Consider the following 14264-nt stretch of genomic DNA (forward strand, 5'->3'; position numbering starts at 1 on the left):
ATGTCATGCTTGCATACGCAATGTTGTTCAACATTAAAATAATTTTCATGCTAGCAATCACATGCAAGGAAAGAAAACTCAATCTACCCCGCTCATTCTCTTTTATCTCAATCTCAAGAACCTACAGTTCTGGAACCTAATGCTCTGATACCACCTGTTGTGGGGACCCGGACGCTAATCATCTTCTTAATCATCTTTGGAATTTAATTATCAATTAAGATAAACAGGGTCTAAAAATTTTTCTTTTTTAAAATATAAGTGCGGAACGTAATGGAATTTAGCTAATATACATCTCAGTATAAAAGTACAATAATGTACAACAATTATTCAAACTAGTCTAAGGTTCACTACTAAATTTCAAGTATTAAACCAAGTCTACAATAAGTCCGGAATCACCACTCTAAACTCGTCTTCTCTCATCATCTTCTTGACCCCGATCCTGTCCCACCTGTTGTCATGCACACATACAAAATAAGACAACAGCCGGATACTCCGGTGAGAATAAATCCCAGTATAAATAATGTATACATGCAGTTAACTGAATTAACATAAAAGCATGAATTATATCTTATCACCTGTAGCATAATCAAACAACATGTATCAATACAAGTCTGTAAATAAAACATGAATCGTAATCTACGAAACATAAATCAATACGGATCTGTAAATCAAGTTCTAGTCTCGATATCTAAGACTCGACTCATCTCTCATTCTAATCTAGGGATCCCGATCTAATTTAGACTTTGGTATGCTGTATCGAATGTCTACAATAGACGTCGATCTACATCTAAGCTCATCGATACACCGTAAGTCTAGAGTCTACGCGGTTCTGACAAAGACTCGGCGGTTCTGCCCTAGCTAAGCTGATCTGCCCTAGACTCAAACTCTGGCTCTGCTATAATTCAATAGACTAAACATATCAATCTGATAATCTGCAAATATCAATGCAATAAAGTAAAGTATGTGATTTTGGGAAACTCAAGTCAAACCTAACTCGAGTTGTGCAATCCCGAATCAACATTTATTTTTACCTTTCTCTTCACGATCTGATGAAGACGAAGTCTTGTATGTCAATCTGTCCATACCCAGTCTGGCAATGACAAGTCACATAAATACCATATCAGTATATAACTCAATTCAAGACCTGTTCTGATCAATACTCAAATCGGTATATAATCTGATCCATATCTGAACAAGGTACAATCTAATTCATATCAATAATATCACGATACAATCGAAATCATTACTGAATCTGATCAATCTCAATCAATACTGAATCTGATCAATATCAATCTACTGATGTTTCGACAGCATAACAATACAGTCTTGATACCCCGTCAATCTCAACATCACAGATATAATACCAGAACTCATAATCAGTATCCGTACAGTTCAAAATCTGAATAATAACACAATTCTGATATAGAATTTCAACTAAATCAACTTTGAAATTCATAACAATTTCATAAACAGTCTATTCTTTAATCTGACTTCGATTCTATGATGTCTAACATGTCAAGAACATCATATATGAATTCCATTCAATTCTGGCAATATCATAATTTCAAATCGTATCAAAACGTAACAAAACTTACGTCCAGTTGTAGACTGCGTTGATAGGAACTCGGTACTGAAGTCGGATTCAAAAACAGACGGGCGGATCTCGTAAAAATCGAAATTCTACGATTTGGAACCCTTTTTCCCTTTCCTCGCTTCTCTCTCGATTTCCTTCTGAAAATTAACGTTTGTATGTATGTATATATATATACACGTCGCTCATACAAACCAAGTGGCAATCTCACGTTTTGCATGCCACGCGCATATGCGCCGGAAGCACTGTCCGGCTCCTGGACTACTCGCGCATTTGCGCGCACTGACATCGCGCATATGCGCGAGACCTACTGTCTCCGCATATATCCTGCACATCGCGTCGCGCATATGCGCGACTCATCTCGGCGCATATGCGCGAGACTCTCTGGAGTTACTTGCATAGGCTTCGCGCATATGCGCGACATCTTCCGCGCATATGCGCGAGGTCTTCTGCCTGTTTGGCGCATGTGCGCGCATCCGGTCGCGCATGTGCGCCGATGCTACTGTCCTCGCACATCAATTTTCACATGCGATCTCATTTCGTGTCTCGGTTAGCCCTTTCATAATTATCTCGATTAAAAATCAATAATCGTAATTTAACATGGTATAAAATCTCGGGCATTACAAATGGAGTACACATCAAGGTTCAATGATCTTGGAAACTATGTTCCAACCATCATGTCGGATGAAACTCTAAAAATGCACTGTTTCAAGAAAAAGCTGAATAGCCGAATTCAATCTGCTTTGGCTGTATTCAGACCAAAAAACTTTGCAAACTTAATGGTCGTGGCGATGAACGCGGAAACAGGCATCAGATGCTGAGAAGAGGAGAACAAAAACAAGGGGCCCTTCATTAGTCATTCTGCTCAAAGTAGTCCCAATTTCAAGAGGCCAAATCAATCAAGTGGTCCTTCAAAGAGAACCTTTACAAATGCCGTCAACAAGGAAGGAAAATAGTGTTCCACTTGTCGACAGAATCATCTCGGAGAATGTTATAGGAAGACGAGCGTTTGTTTCAAATGTGGAAAAGTAGGACACCAGATTAAAGAGTGTCCTGAGAACAAAGATAAAGGGACTGGACCAAACAAACCGAATGAAAACAAGGCCAACGCTCGAGTGTACACTAAAACTCAGGATGAAGCAGATAACACCAATGATGTTGTGGCAGATACTGTTTTTGTAAATGAAATGCCTGCTTATGCCTTGTTTGATTGTGGTGCTACCCACTCATTTGTGTCTAGACGAGTTGCGAAAAAGCTGAAACATGAGCATGATACTGTTAGTGAGTCATTAAGAGTTTCAACAGCTGCTAGCAAAACAATTGAACACATAAGGTATATCATAACTGTAAAATCTGCATCAGTGATCAAATCTTTGAAGCAGAATTGATTCAACTCAACATTATTGAGTTCGACATGATTCTTGATATGGACTGGTTAGCTAAACATCATGCCATGGTAGACTGTAAAAAGAAATATGTCAAACTGCAGACCCCAAATCAAAATGAAATCATATATTATGGAAAGACCAAGGAACGAAAGTCCCTACTCTCTTCCTCACAAACCTGGAAGGCCATAAAATGCGGAGAAGATATCTACCTAGCAATGATCAGCGAAGTCAGAGAAGAAACTGCTCCAAAGTTGGAAGAAACTCCAGGCGTCCATGAATTTCCAGATGTTTTTCCTAAAGATTTACCGTGTGTGATACCTGATAGAGAAGTGGAATTTGAAATTAATTTGATCCCTGGTGCCGCACCAATTTCAAAGGCACCATACCGAATGGCACCAACTTATTTAAAGGAGTTAAATGAGCAACTTCAGGAGTTATTCGATAAGAAACAAATCTGACCCAGCGCATCCCCGTGGGGAGCCCCAGTTCTGTTCGTAAAGAAAAAGGACGGAAGCATGAGACTATGTATTTGCTATATGGAGTTGAATATGATCACAATATAGAATAAGTACCCTCTCCCACGAATAGATGATCTTTTCGATCATCTAAAAAGAGCCAAGGTTTTCTCAAAACTCGATTTAAGATGAGGTTACCATCAACTGAATGTCAAAGTAGATGATATCCCTAAAACACCTTTTAGGACAAGATATAGGCACTACGAATTCATGCTAATGACTTTTGGTCTAACAAATGCTCCTGCAGCATTCATGGACCTCATTAACAGGGTATTCAAGCCATACTATGGGGACACGGACGCTAATTCATTTCTTAATCATCTTTGGGAATAATTAGATCAATTAAATAAAGAGGGTCTAATTTTTTTTTTTAAAATACAAATGCGGAAACGTAATGTAAATCAATTTGATATACATTTCAAACGTACAAGTCCTGTACTGGATACAATAAAATCAAACTAGGTTCAACTACATATATCAGTGCTGAACTATAGTCTACTTCTGGGCCCGGATCTCCACGCTAATCTGTAATCTCTCATCCTCTTCGTGACCCTGATCATGTCCCACATGTTGTCATGCACACATACAAACACAACAACAGCCGGATAACTCCGGTGAGAATTATATTCCCAGTATAAACCATGTATACATGTATTTCATATAAACATATATAAAAGCATGAAGCAGATATCCATAACATGTATCACAGTAAGAAACATGAATCGATATCAAACTGTAAATCACACTCTGAACATGTATCATAATCAGAAAACATGAATCGATATCAAACGGTACATCACACTCTGTGATTCTGAGACTCTGACTCGACTCATTCCTAATCTAGGGATCCCTATCTGAATAAGAACGCAACAATCTCCCACCTACTGTCCCTATCGGGGTGGCGGTACGTTCTTATTACAGACTTTGGTCCTCCCTATATCGAATCTCGACAATAGGAGTTGCTCTACTCCTAGGCAACATCGACATGACCAAACGTCCGATGTCTTACATATCCTGCCAAAGACTTGGCATATCCTGCCAAATAATCAGGCACATCAGCCAAAGACTAGGCACATCAGCCCATAGACTAGGCATATCCGCCTATAACTCTACACAGAACATATGCTCAACTATAAATCAATAAAATAAGCATACAATCTAAACATTGCAACATATAGAGGCAATGACAACTCAGTATGTGATTTTGGGAAACTCAAGTTAAATCAAACTCGAGTTGTGCAATCCGAATCTCATTAATTTATACATTTCTCTTCTCGGTCTGACGAAGTCGAAGTCTCGAATTCAAATCTGTCCATATCAATCCTGGTAATGACGAAGGTCGAGGAGTATACTATCAATACACCAATCAAATCCATACTGGATATAATCAGAACTTAATCAAATTCTGTTTCAACGGCATAACTGTGCAATCTCGAAATACCGGCAATACAATATCAGTATCCACAAATCAACAACTCATCTGATCCAACTCTGAATAATATCAATATACCCAGCAATACAGTATCAATCAGATATCAATCACAACATCTCATAATTGATAACAACACAATTCTGATATCACATCGGTCTAATCACAATCAAATCAACTCTGAAAATTCATAACAATTACATACGTTATCTGTTCTTTGATCCGGTTTCAATTATACGATGTCTACTATGTCAAGAACAGCATATGTCAATCATATCTGATTCTGGCAGTATCATAATTTCAAATCATCACAAAACATAAGAAAACTTACGTCCAGTTGAAGCTCTCGTCGATAGAAACACGATACCACAGTCGGATTGAAAATCGGACGGATGAATCTTGCGTAAATCAAAATCTAAAAGGTGTAAAGGCGTAAGGATTTTTCATCCGTTTCTTCCTTTCTTCTTTCTGATGAATTTTAAATAAATTATACATATATATATCAAGTTGCATGAATAAGATATGTGGCTGCTTTTCACCCATCTCAAGCGGCGCTCGGGCGGTTACATTTTACCGCTCAGGCGCCGAACACTCTGTTCGGTTGCTTGTTAAACACTGGCGCTCGGGCAGTCAAAAACTACCTCGCGGGCGCCAGACTTTATGTCCAAGCCCTCATATTCTCATCCCCTAGCGCTCGGGTGGTCAAAAACTATGCTCGGGCGCCAGACGTTCTGTCCGAAAGGTAGACTTATGGTGCATTGGCGCTCGGGCGGTTGTAATGTGCCGCTCGGGCGCCAGATGTTCTTTCCAACATCTTGGCTTATGATGCACCGAAGCCCGGCTTCTTCACTTTAGCTCATACAACCTCAATCCTGTCAATTAATCCATGTCTGATTACAGTGATTAAATCTCGGGCATTACATTTCTCCCCCCCTAAGATACGATTTCGTCCACGAAATCACAGGCAATCAAATCATATCAGAAAGAAATGTATAACAGAAGCTAATCAGGAAACTCACATCAAGGAAATAACTCGGGAAATCTATGTCTCATATCTTACTCAATTTCCCATGTAGCTTCTTCGATGCCATAACGACTCCACTGAACTTTCACAAGCAGAATAGTCTTCATTCTGAGCTGCTTTTCTTTACGATCGAGAATCTAAATCGGCTTCTCGTAGTAACTCAGTGTTTTATCCAGTTCAGTCTCGTCTGGCTGAATAACATGTGAAGTATCAAAGAGATATTTCCTCAGTAACGATACATGAAAGACATCATGTATCCCAGATAGAGTAGTCGGTAATGCGAGTCGATAGGCACTATCTCTTATCTTCTCGAGAATCTCATACTAATCAATATAACGTGGAGACAACTTCCCTTTCTTGCCAAATCTGACAACTCCTCTAAAAGGTGAAATTTGCAAGAATACTCGGTTTCCTGCCTCAAATATCAATGGTCTACATCGAACATTGGCATATTTGTCCTGTCTCTCTTGATCTGTTCTTATTCTCTTCTGAATCAGCTTCACTTTTTATGTCATATCTTTGTTCATATCAGGTCCAATCTCAAGAATCTCAGAGATATCATCACAATAAAGAGGGAATCTACATTTCTTACTGTACAATGCTTCAACCAGTGCCATGTCAGTACTCGTCTGATAGCTGTTGTTGTACGAAAACTCATAACATGGCAATAACTCCTGCCAACTAGTGCTAAAATCAAGCACTACCGCTCTAAGCATATTCTCCAAGATCAGGATAATCCACTCTATCTGACCGTCAGTCGGTGAATGATATGCAGTACTCAAAAGTAATCTAGTATCTGGCGTCGGTTGCAAACTCTGCCAGAAGTGCGAAGTAAACCGAGAATCACAGGTCTGAAGCAATCGACTTCGGCACTTTGTGCAATCTGATCACTTCTTTGGCGGAAATCTCAGTAATCTTGTCATATCTGTACGTCTTCATGTACAAACTAGAACCTGCAGACTTGGTCAGTCTGTCACTCTTAACTCAAAGCAATGCTCAATTTCGGGAGGAATGCGGTAGCTTCATCAAGATATCCCTGGAAATGTGATCTCATTTCCATTCAGGAATCGATAAGCTATATAACAAATCTCCTGGTTTCTTTCTTTCTGTCTTCATCTGTCGGCAATTTAGACATTTCAGTGCAAATTCTGCCATATCCGATTCTATCTGTTTCTACCATAATCTATCTTTTCAATTCATCATACATCTTTCTGTCATCAGGATGAATGTTGAATCGATTATTGTGCACTTTTGACAATATCTGTCGTTTCAAATCCGAAACATCTTGCATAACAAATCGGTTATTCATATACAATACAGTATCACATACCTGATATTTTGATCGATACCCTGCTCTGACTAGGGATATCGAGTTCTGAACATTCTGATCACTTTTTGAGCTTCTTTAATTTTCAAAATCAGCTCTGGTTCAATCGGCATAATATCAAGTTTCAACGGTCTACAATATGTCTCAAATATTGTGCCAGAAAATAACGATTCTCAATCAGATTCAAAACAACAATCATATGTATATAATAGTCTGCTAAACTTATGCAACTATAATTTCTGACACTGATGTATATCATTTCGGATATAACATGTCCCGAATACAATCTGTCTCAGCCAAGATTCACTTCTCAACAGTTTCTGTATACAACATCTCAGTGCTCAGAATATTCAATACAATTCTCAACTGTTTGATCCAATCAGTCATATGCTTCGAATATCTTAGAATATCACAGATAAAACAAGCATAAAATCATCAAAATACTTCTGAACATGCGGTTCAACAAACCACAAACATAGCTGAAGCATCTCAAAGAGAAACACTCAATCAGATGTAACTCTCAGACAGTAAATCTTCTAACTGATCTTTCAATTCTTTCAATTCAATCAGTTTCATTCTGTACAGAGTTCTAGAAATAAGAACAGTACCTGGCATTCATTCAATGCTGGAATCTATCTCTCAAATGAGAGGCAACCCGGAATCTCATCTGGAACAATATTAGCAATTCTAGCATTTCTCATGCCACTGGCAAATCAGCCAAGGTTAAGCTCGATTTCAGTAAATCAACTGAATGCACAAGAAATCCCTCTGTTTCTTTCGATAATCATCAAATCATGAACATCACACATATCAAAGGAATTCTAGATCTAGAATCCTTACCGTATAATGTTCATGCTTCGGCCATTTTAGGTCCGAATCTTACCATCTTCTGGAATCAATCTACGGTAGCTCTGTACTTGGTCAGCATATCACTATCAATCATGCAGTCAAAATCAGACAACTCAAGTACACACAATCTAACTCAATCGCATTCTCATCTTACTGCAGTATACGACGTTTCACAGAATTCACTAATATCAAAACTCTCCTCAAAAGGTAAAGAAACAACTACTACAGTAGATACGAACTCAACAAATAAAGCATACATCAATGCAATTCATTCAGAAATCATGTATAGTATGTATGAGTATCTCTCAATACATATGCAGAATAATCATAGAAGAACAGATACCTGCCACTATATCATCAAGTGCATTCAGGGTCTGTACCTCGGTTACTGCAACCATTCTGGCTTCCTTCTGTCCCTGGTTGTGACTGAGTAGAGGTTGGTTGGAACAAGTGAACAACAGATGATGGTCTATCAGTCTGAGTCACTGATCCAGATGATTCTGCTCCCTGGAATCTTCGGGAACCTCTCTGTGGACAAACTCTAGCAAAATGTCCTGACTGTCGGCAGATGTTGCAACTACCATACACACCTCTACATTATTCTGTGGGATGTCTCTCTCCGCAAGTTCTGCAATAAACCCCGGTATAACTTTGGCTAGAACCACTAGAGCTAGATGAACCGCTCCCTAACTTCTTAAACTGTTTCTTTCGAGCTTTCAAATGATCATTTCTTTCCACCACTAGTACTATAACTATCAAATCTGAAAGGGGATTGCTGTTCTGTGGTTAATCAACATACGACTTTCCTCGTTGTTGGATCAAACTTGCTTCAGCTTCCTTAGCTCTGTTCAATACATCAGTAAAATTATGGGGTCGGTTCACATTCATCAATGTACCTATCTCAGGATTCAATCCATTTATAAACCGATCAGCTACAGCTTCATCATTCCCAACCACGTGAGGAGCAAAACTTAGCAATGTAGAGAATTTAGCAACATATTCTTCAATGTTTAGCTGACCCTGTCTCAGATTTTCAAACTCTGCCCTCTTGTCCTCTCGGTACGAAACAGGGAAAACCTTCGATAAAATTCAACTTTGAAGATCTTCCACGTAATCACCGTACCACACTGTTCTATGGCTTCCTTGGTTGCGATCCACAAACTCTTTGCAACTTCATGTAACTGGTGCCCAATCAGTTTAACTCGGCGTTCATCTGGGTGATCAAGTGAATCAAACAGCATTTCAATATTATTCAGCCAACTCTCACAGTCATCAGATGTCTCAGTACCCTTCAGAATCGGCGGTTGAAATGACTGAAATCTCTTCAACATTTTTTCCATCGGAGTTTCTGACATATACATCTGATAAATCGAAGTACTACCTGGTTCATGAATTCTTCGAGAAGGTATATCTGATTACCAAAAGAATTAGTAACCAAATACAACAAACCTGTTTCAGTCCTCCTCTGATCATCTTACTACTGATTAAGAATCGGTTCTGATTCATTTTCAAATAATACATATTTCCAATCACACCAGCTAAACAGGTAAACATGTATTATATAAAACAGTAACACATGCTAGCATTCAAAAGCAAGGAAGAAAACTCATTCTACCCCGCTCACTAGCTCCTATCTCAGTCTAAGGTAACCTACTGCTCTGATACCACCTGCTGTGGGGACCCAGACGCTAATTCATTTCTTAATCATCTTTGGGAATAATTAGATCAATTAAATAAACAGGGTCTAAATTTTTTTTTAAAATACAAATGCGGAAACGTAATGTAAATCAATCTGATATACATATCAAACATACAAGTCCTGTACTGGATACAATAAAATCAAACTAGGTTCAACTACATATATCATTGCTGAACTCTAGTCTACTTCAGGGCCCGGATCTCCACGCTAATCTGTAATCTCTCATCCTCTTCGTGACCCTGATCCTGTCCCACCTGTTGTCATGCACACATACAAACACAACAACAGCCGGATAACTCCGGTGAGAATTATATTCCCAGTATAAACCATGTATACATGCATTTCATATAAACAGATATAAAAGCATGAAGCAGATATCCATAACATGTATCACAGTCAGAAACATGAATCGATATCAAACTGTAAATCACACTCTTACATGTATCATAATCAGAAAACATGAATCGATATCAAACGGTACATCACACTCTGTGACTCTGAGACTCTGACTCGACTCATTCCTAATCTAGGGATCTCGATCTGAATAAGAACGCAACAATCTCCCACCTACTCTCCCGATCGGGGTGGCGGTACGTTCTTATTACGAACTTTGGTCCTCTCTATATCGAATCTCGACAATAGGAGTTGCTCTACTCCTAGGCAACATCGACATGACCAAACGTCCGGTGTCTTGACATATCCTGCCAAAAACTTGGCATATCCTGCCAAATAATCAGGCACATCAGCCAAAGACTAGGCACATCAGCCCATAGACTAGGCATATCCGCCTATAACTCTACACAGAACATATGCTCAACTATAAATTAATAGAATAAGCATACAATCTCAAACATTGCAACATATCGAGGTAATGACAACTCAGTATGTGATTATGGGAAACTCAAGTTAAATCAAACTCGAGTTGTGCAATCCGAATCACATTAATTTATACATTTCTCTTCTCGGTCTGACGAATTCGAAGTCTCGAATTCAAATCTGTCCATATCAATTTGGTAATGAAAAAGGTCGAGGAGTATAATATCAATACACCAATCAAATCTATACTGGATATAATAAGAACTTAATCAAATTTTGTTTCAACGGCATAACTGTACAATCTCGAAATACCGGCAATACATTATCAGTATACACAAATCAACAACTCATCTGATCCAACTCTGAATAATATCAATATACCCAGCAATACAGTATCAATCAGATATCAACCCCAACATCTCATAATTGATAACAACACAATTATGATATCACATCGGTCTAATCACAATCAAATCAACTCTGAAAATTCATAACAATTACATACGGTATCTGTTCTTCGATCCGGTTTCAATTATACGATGTCTACTATGTCAAGAACAAGCATAGGTCAATCATATCTGATTCTGGCAGCATCATAATTTCAAATCATCACAAAACATAAGAAAACTTACGTCCAGTTGAAGCTCTCGTCGATAGAAACACGATACCACAGTCGGATTGAAAATCGGACGGATGAATCTTGCGTAAATCAAAATCTAAAAGGTGTAAAGGCGTAAGGATTTTTCATCTGTTTCTTCCTTTCTTCTTTCTGATGAATTTTAAATGAATTACACATATATATATATCAAGTTGCATGAATAAGTTACGTGGCTGCTTTTCACCCATTTCAAGCGGCGCTCGGGTGGTTACATTTTACCGCTCGGGCACCGAACACTCTGTTCGGTTGCTTGTTAAACACTGGCGCTCGGGCGGTAAAAAACTACCGCTCGGGCACCGAACACTCTGTTCGGTTGCTTGTTAAACACTGGCGCTCGGGCGGTAAAAAACTACCGCTCGGGCGCCAGACTTTCTGTCCAAGCCCTCATATTCTCATCCCCTGGCACTCGGGCGTCAAAAACTACCGCTCGGGCGCCAGACGTTCTGTCCGAAGGGTAGACTTATGGTGCATTGGCGCTCAGGCGGTTGTAATGTGCCGCTCGGGCGCCAGATGTTCTGTCCAACATCTTGGCTTATGATGCACCGACGCCCGGCTTCTTCGCTTAAGCTTCTACAACCTCAATTCTGTCAATTAATCCATGTCTGATTACAGTGATTAAATCTCGGGCATTACACATACCTTGATAAGTTTGTGGTGGTTTTCATAGATGATATCCTTGTATACTCACTAAGCGAGGAAGACCATCGAGAACATATGCGTCTCACCTTGCAGACACTGCTTGAAAAGTAACTTTATGCAATATTAAAGAAGTGTGACTTTTGGCTAAAAATTGTTGCGTTTTTAGGCCATATAATATCTGAATTAGTAGTGTCAGTTGACCCTAAGAAAGTAGAGGCGATCAAGGACTGACCTCGACCAAATACGGTAACCGAAATAAGAAGTTGTCTGGTTTTAGCTGGCTACTATAGAAAATTTGTTGAAGGATTTTCTTTGATAGCCATTCATCTCACCAAACTCACTCAGAAGAATTCAAAATTTATTTGTAATGAAGCATGTGAGAAAAGTTTCAAAACCCTTAAAACAAAACTTGCATCTACACCAGTACTAGTTCTTCCCGAATATGGCAAGAAGTTAACAATATATAGTGAGGCTTCAAAGGAGGGTTAGGGTGTGTGCTTATGCAAGAATGTCAGGTAATTGCCTATGCATCAAGACAATTAAAACCTTATAAGAAAAATTACCCAAATCATGATCTTGAGTTACTAGCAATTGTATTTGCGCTAAAGATCTGGAGACATTACCTTTATGGGGTCAAATCCGAAGTATTTACTGATCACCAGAGCCTCAAATACATATTCACCCAAAAGAAAATAAACATGAGGCAAAGGAGGTGGATTGAACTTCTGAAAGATTATGATTTATCAATCAATTACCATCGGGGTAAGGCAAATAAAGTAGCAGATGCTTTGAGCCGAATGAACATTGGGATAGTAAGCTTATCTTATCTATCAGCGCAACAATGCCTTCGAGAATCAATCAAATTAAAACAAAACCAAGACCCCTCTATCACAAAGATTAAGGAACAAATTCAAAAAGGAAAGACCCGAGAATTCCAGACTGATGAAAATGGTGTTCTCTGGATAAAGGGACTGTTGTGTGTACCAGACATTGATGGGATTCGAGAAGAAGTGATGGCCGAAGCACATAAGTAGAAATTTTCAGTCCATCCTGGAAGCACCAGGATGTACCGAGATCTGAAAATAATTACCAGTGGAATAGAATGAAGAAAGACGTAGTTGTCTTTGTCTGCAAGTGCTTAACCTGTCAACAAGTCAAGGCGGAACATCAACGGCCTGGAGGACTCCTACAACCATTAGAAATACCAAAGTGGAAGTGGGATCACATTTCAATTGACTTCGTAGTAGGGCTACCAAAATCAAGGCAAAGTCACGATGGGATTTGAGTAATCATTGATAGACTAACCAAATCGGCACATTTTATACTAGTTCGAATTAGTTACAACCTGGATAAACTAGCCACTCTGTACATGCACAATATAGTGAGATTACATGGAGTTCCGGAAAGTATATTATTCGACAAAGACCCAAGATTTGTATCACGATTTTGGAAAAGTTTTCAAAAATCCATGGGAACAAAAGTAACTCTCAGCACAGCCTATCATCCACAGACTGATGGCTAAACTGAAAGGACAATTCAAACCCTCGAGGACATGTTGAGAGCATGTGCTCTAGATTTTCATGGAAATTGGAGCAAACAGTTAACTCTCATAAAATTTGACTATAATAACAGCTATCGCAATAGCATCGAAATGGCTCCGTATGAAGCACTGTATGGTCGAAAGTGTAGGTCATCTCTGTACTGGGATGAAGTCGTAGAAAAGCAATCACTTGACCGGAGCTTGTTCAAGTAACCATTGAAAAAGTAACCATAATCAGAGAGAGACTCAAGACAGCTCAAGATCGAAAAAAGAGCAGCTGGGGTGATTTAAAGCGAAGACCGTTGGAATTGGAGATTGGTGAAAAAGTTTATATAAAGTCTCACCTATGAAAGGAGTGGTGCGGTTCAGCAAGTCCGGAAAGTTAAATCCAAGATATGTCGGACCCTTCAAGATACTGGAAAAAGTGGGAACCCTAGCCTACCGACTGGCTTTACCACCAGACATGTCAAGAATTCACAACGTCTTCCACATCTCACAACTAAGAAAATATGTCTCAGACCCAAGTCACATCATTAAAGTTGCGCTGCTAATGACTGAAGGGAACCTGAACGAAGAACTGAAATATGATGAGGTCCCTATTCGGATATTGGATACCAAAGATAAAGTGCTGAGAAACGGAACAATTTCATACGTCAAAATACAGTGGTCAAATCATATTGAACTAGAAGCAACTTGGGAACTAGAAGAAAAGATGTGCACCCAATATTCTCATCTCTTTAAAATATCGAGTTGATCCAAGTTTCAAGGGCGAAACTTCCAATAAGGAGG

General features: G+C 39.0%; 1 protein-coding gene across 1 annotated transcript; it reads left to right on the forward strand.

Moving 5' to 3' along the window:
• The first annotated feature begins 3005 nt into the window (after positions 1–3005).
• On the forward strand, positions 3006–3437 carry LOC142550135 (uncharacterized). The gene has a single exon (XM_075659371.1). It carries the CDS (start codon positions 3006–3008, stop codon positions 3435–3437), a length of 432 nt encoding a protein of 143 aa, XP_075515486.1.
• The last annotated feature ends 10827 nt before the right edge of the window (positions 3438–14264 follow it).

The sequence above is a fragment of the Primulina tabacum genome, chromosome 6 (assembly GCF_025594145.1).
Source record: "Primulina tabacum isolate GXHZ01 chromosome 6, ASM2559414v2, whole genome shotgun sequence".
NCBI lineage: Eukaryota > Viridiplantae > Streptophyta > Magnoliopsida > Lamiales > Gesneriaceae > Primulina > Primulina tabacum.

Bases quoted from the DNA above. Each gene is read 5' to 3' on its own strand.
- LOC142550135 (XM_075659371.1), top strand. From the start codon at position 3,006: ATGATTCTTGATATGGACTGGTTAGCTAAACATCATGCCATGGTAGAC.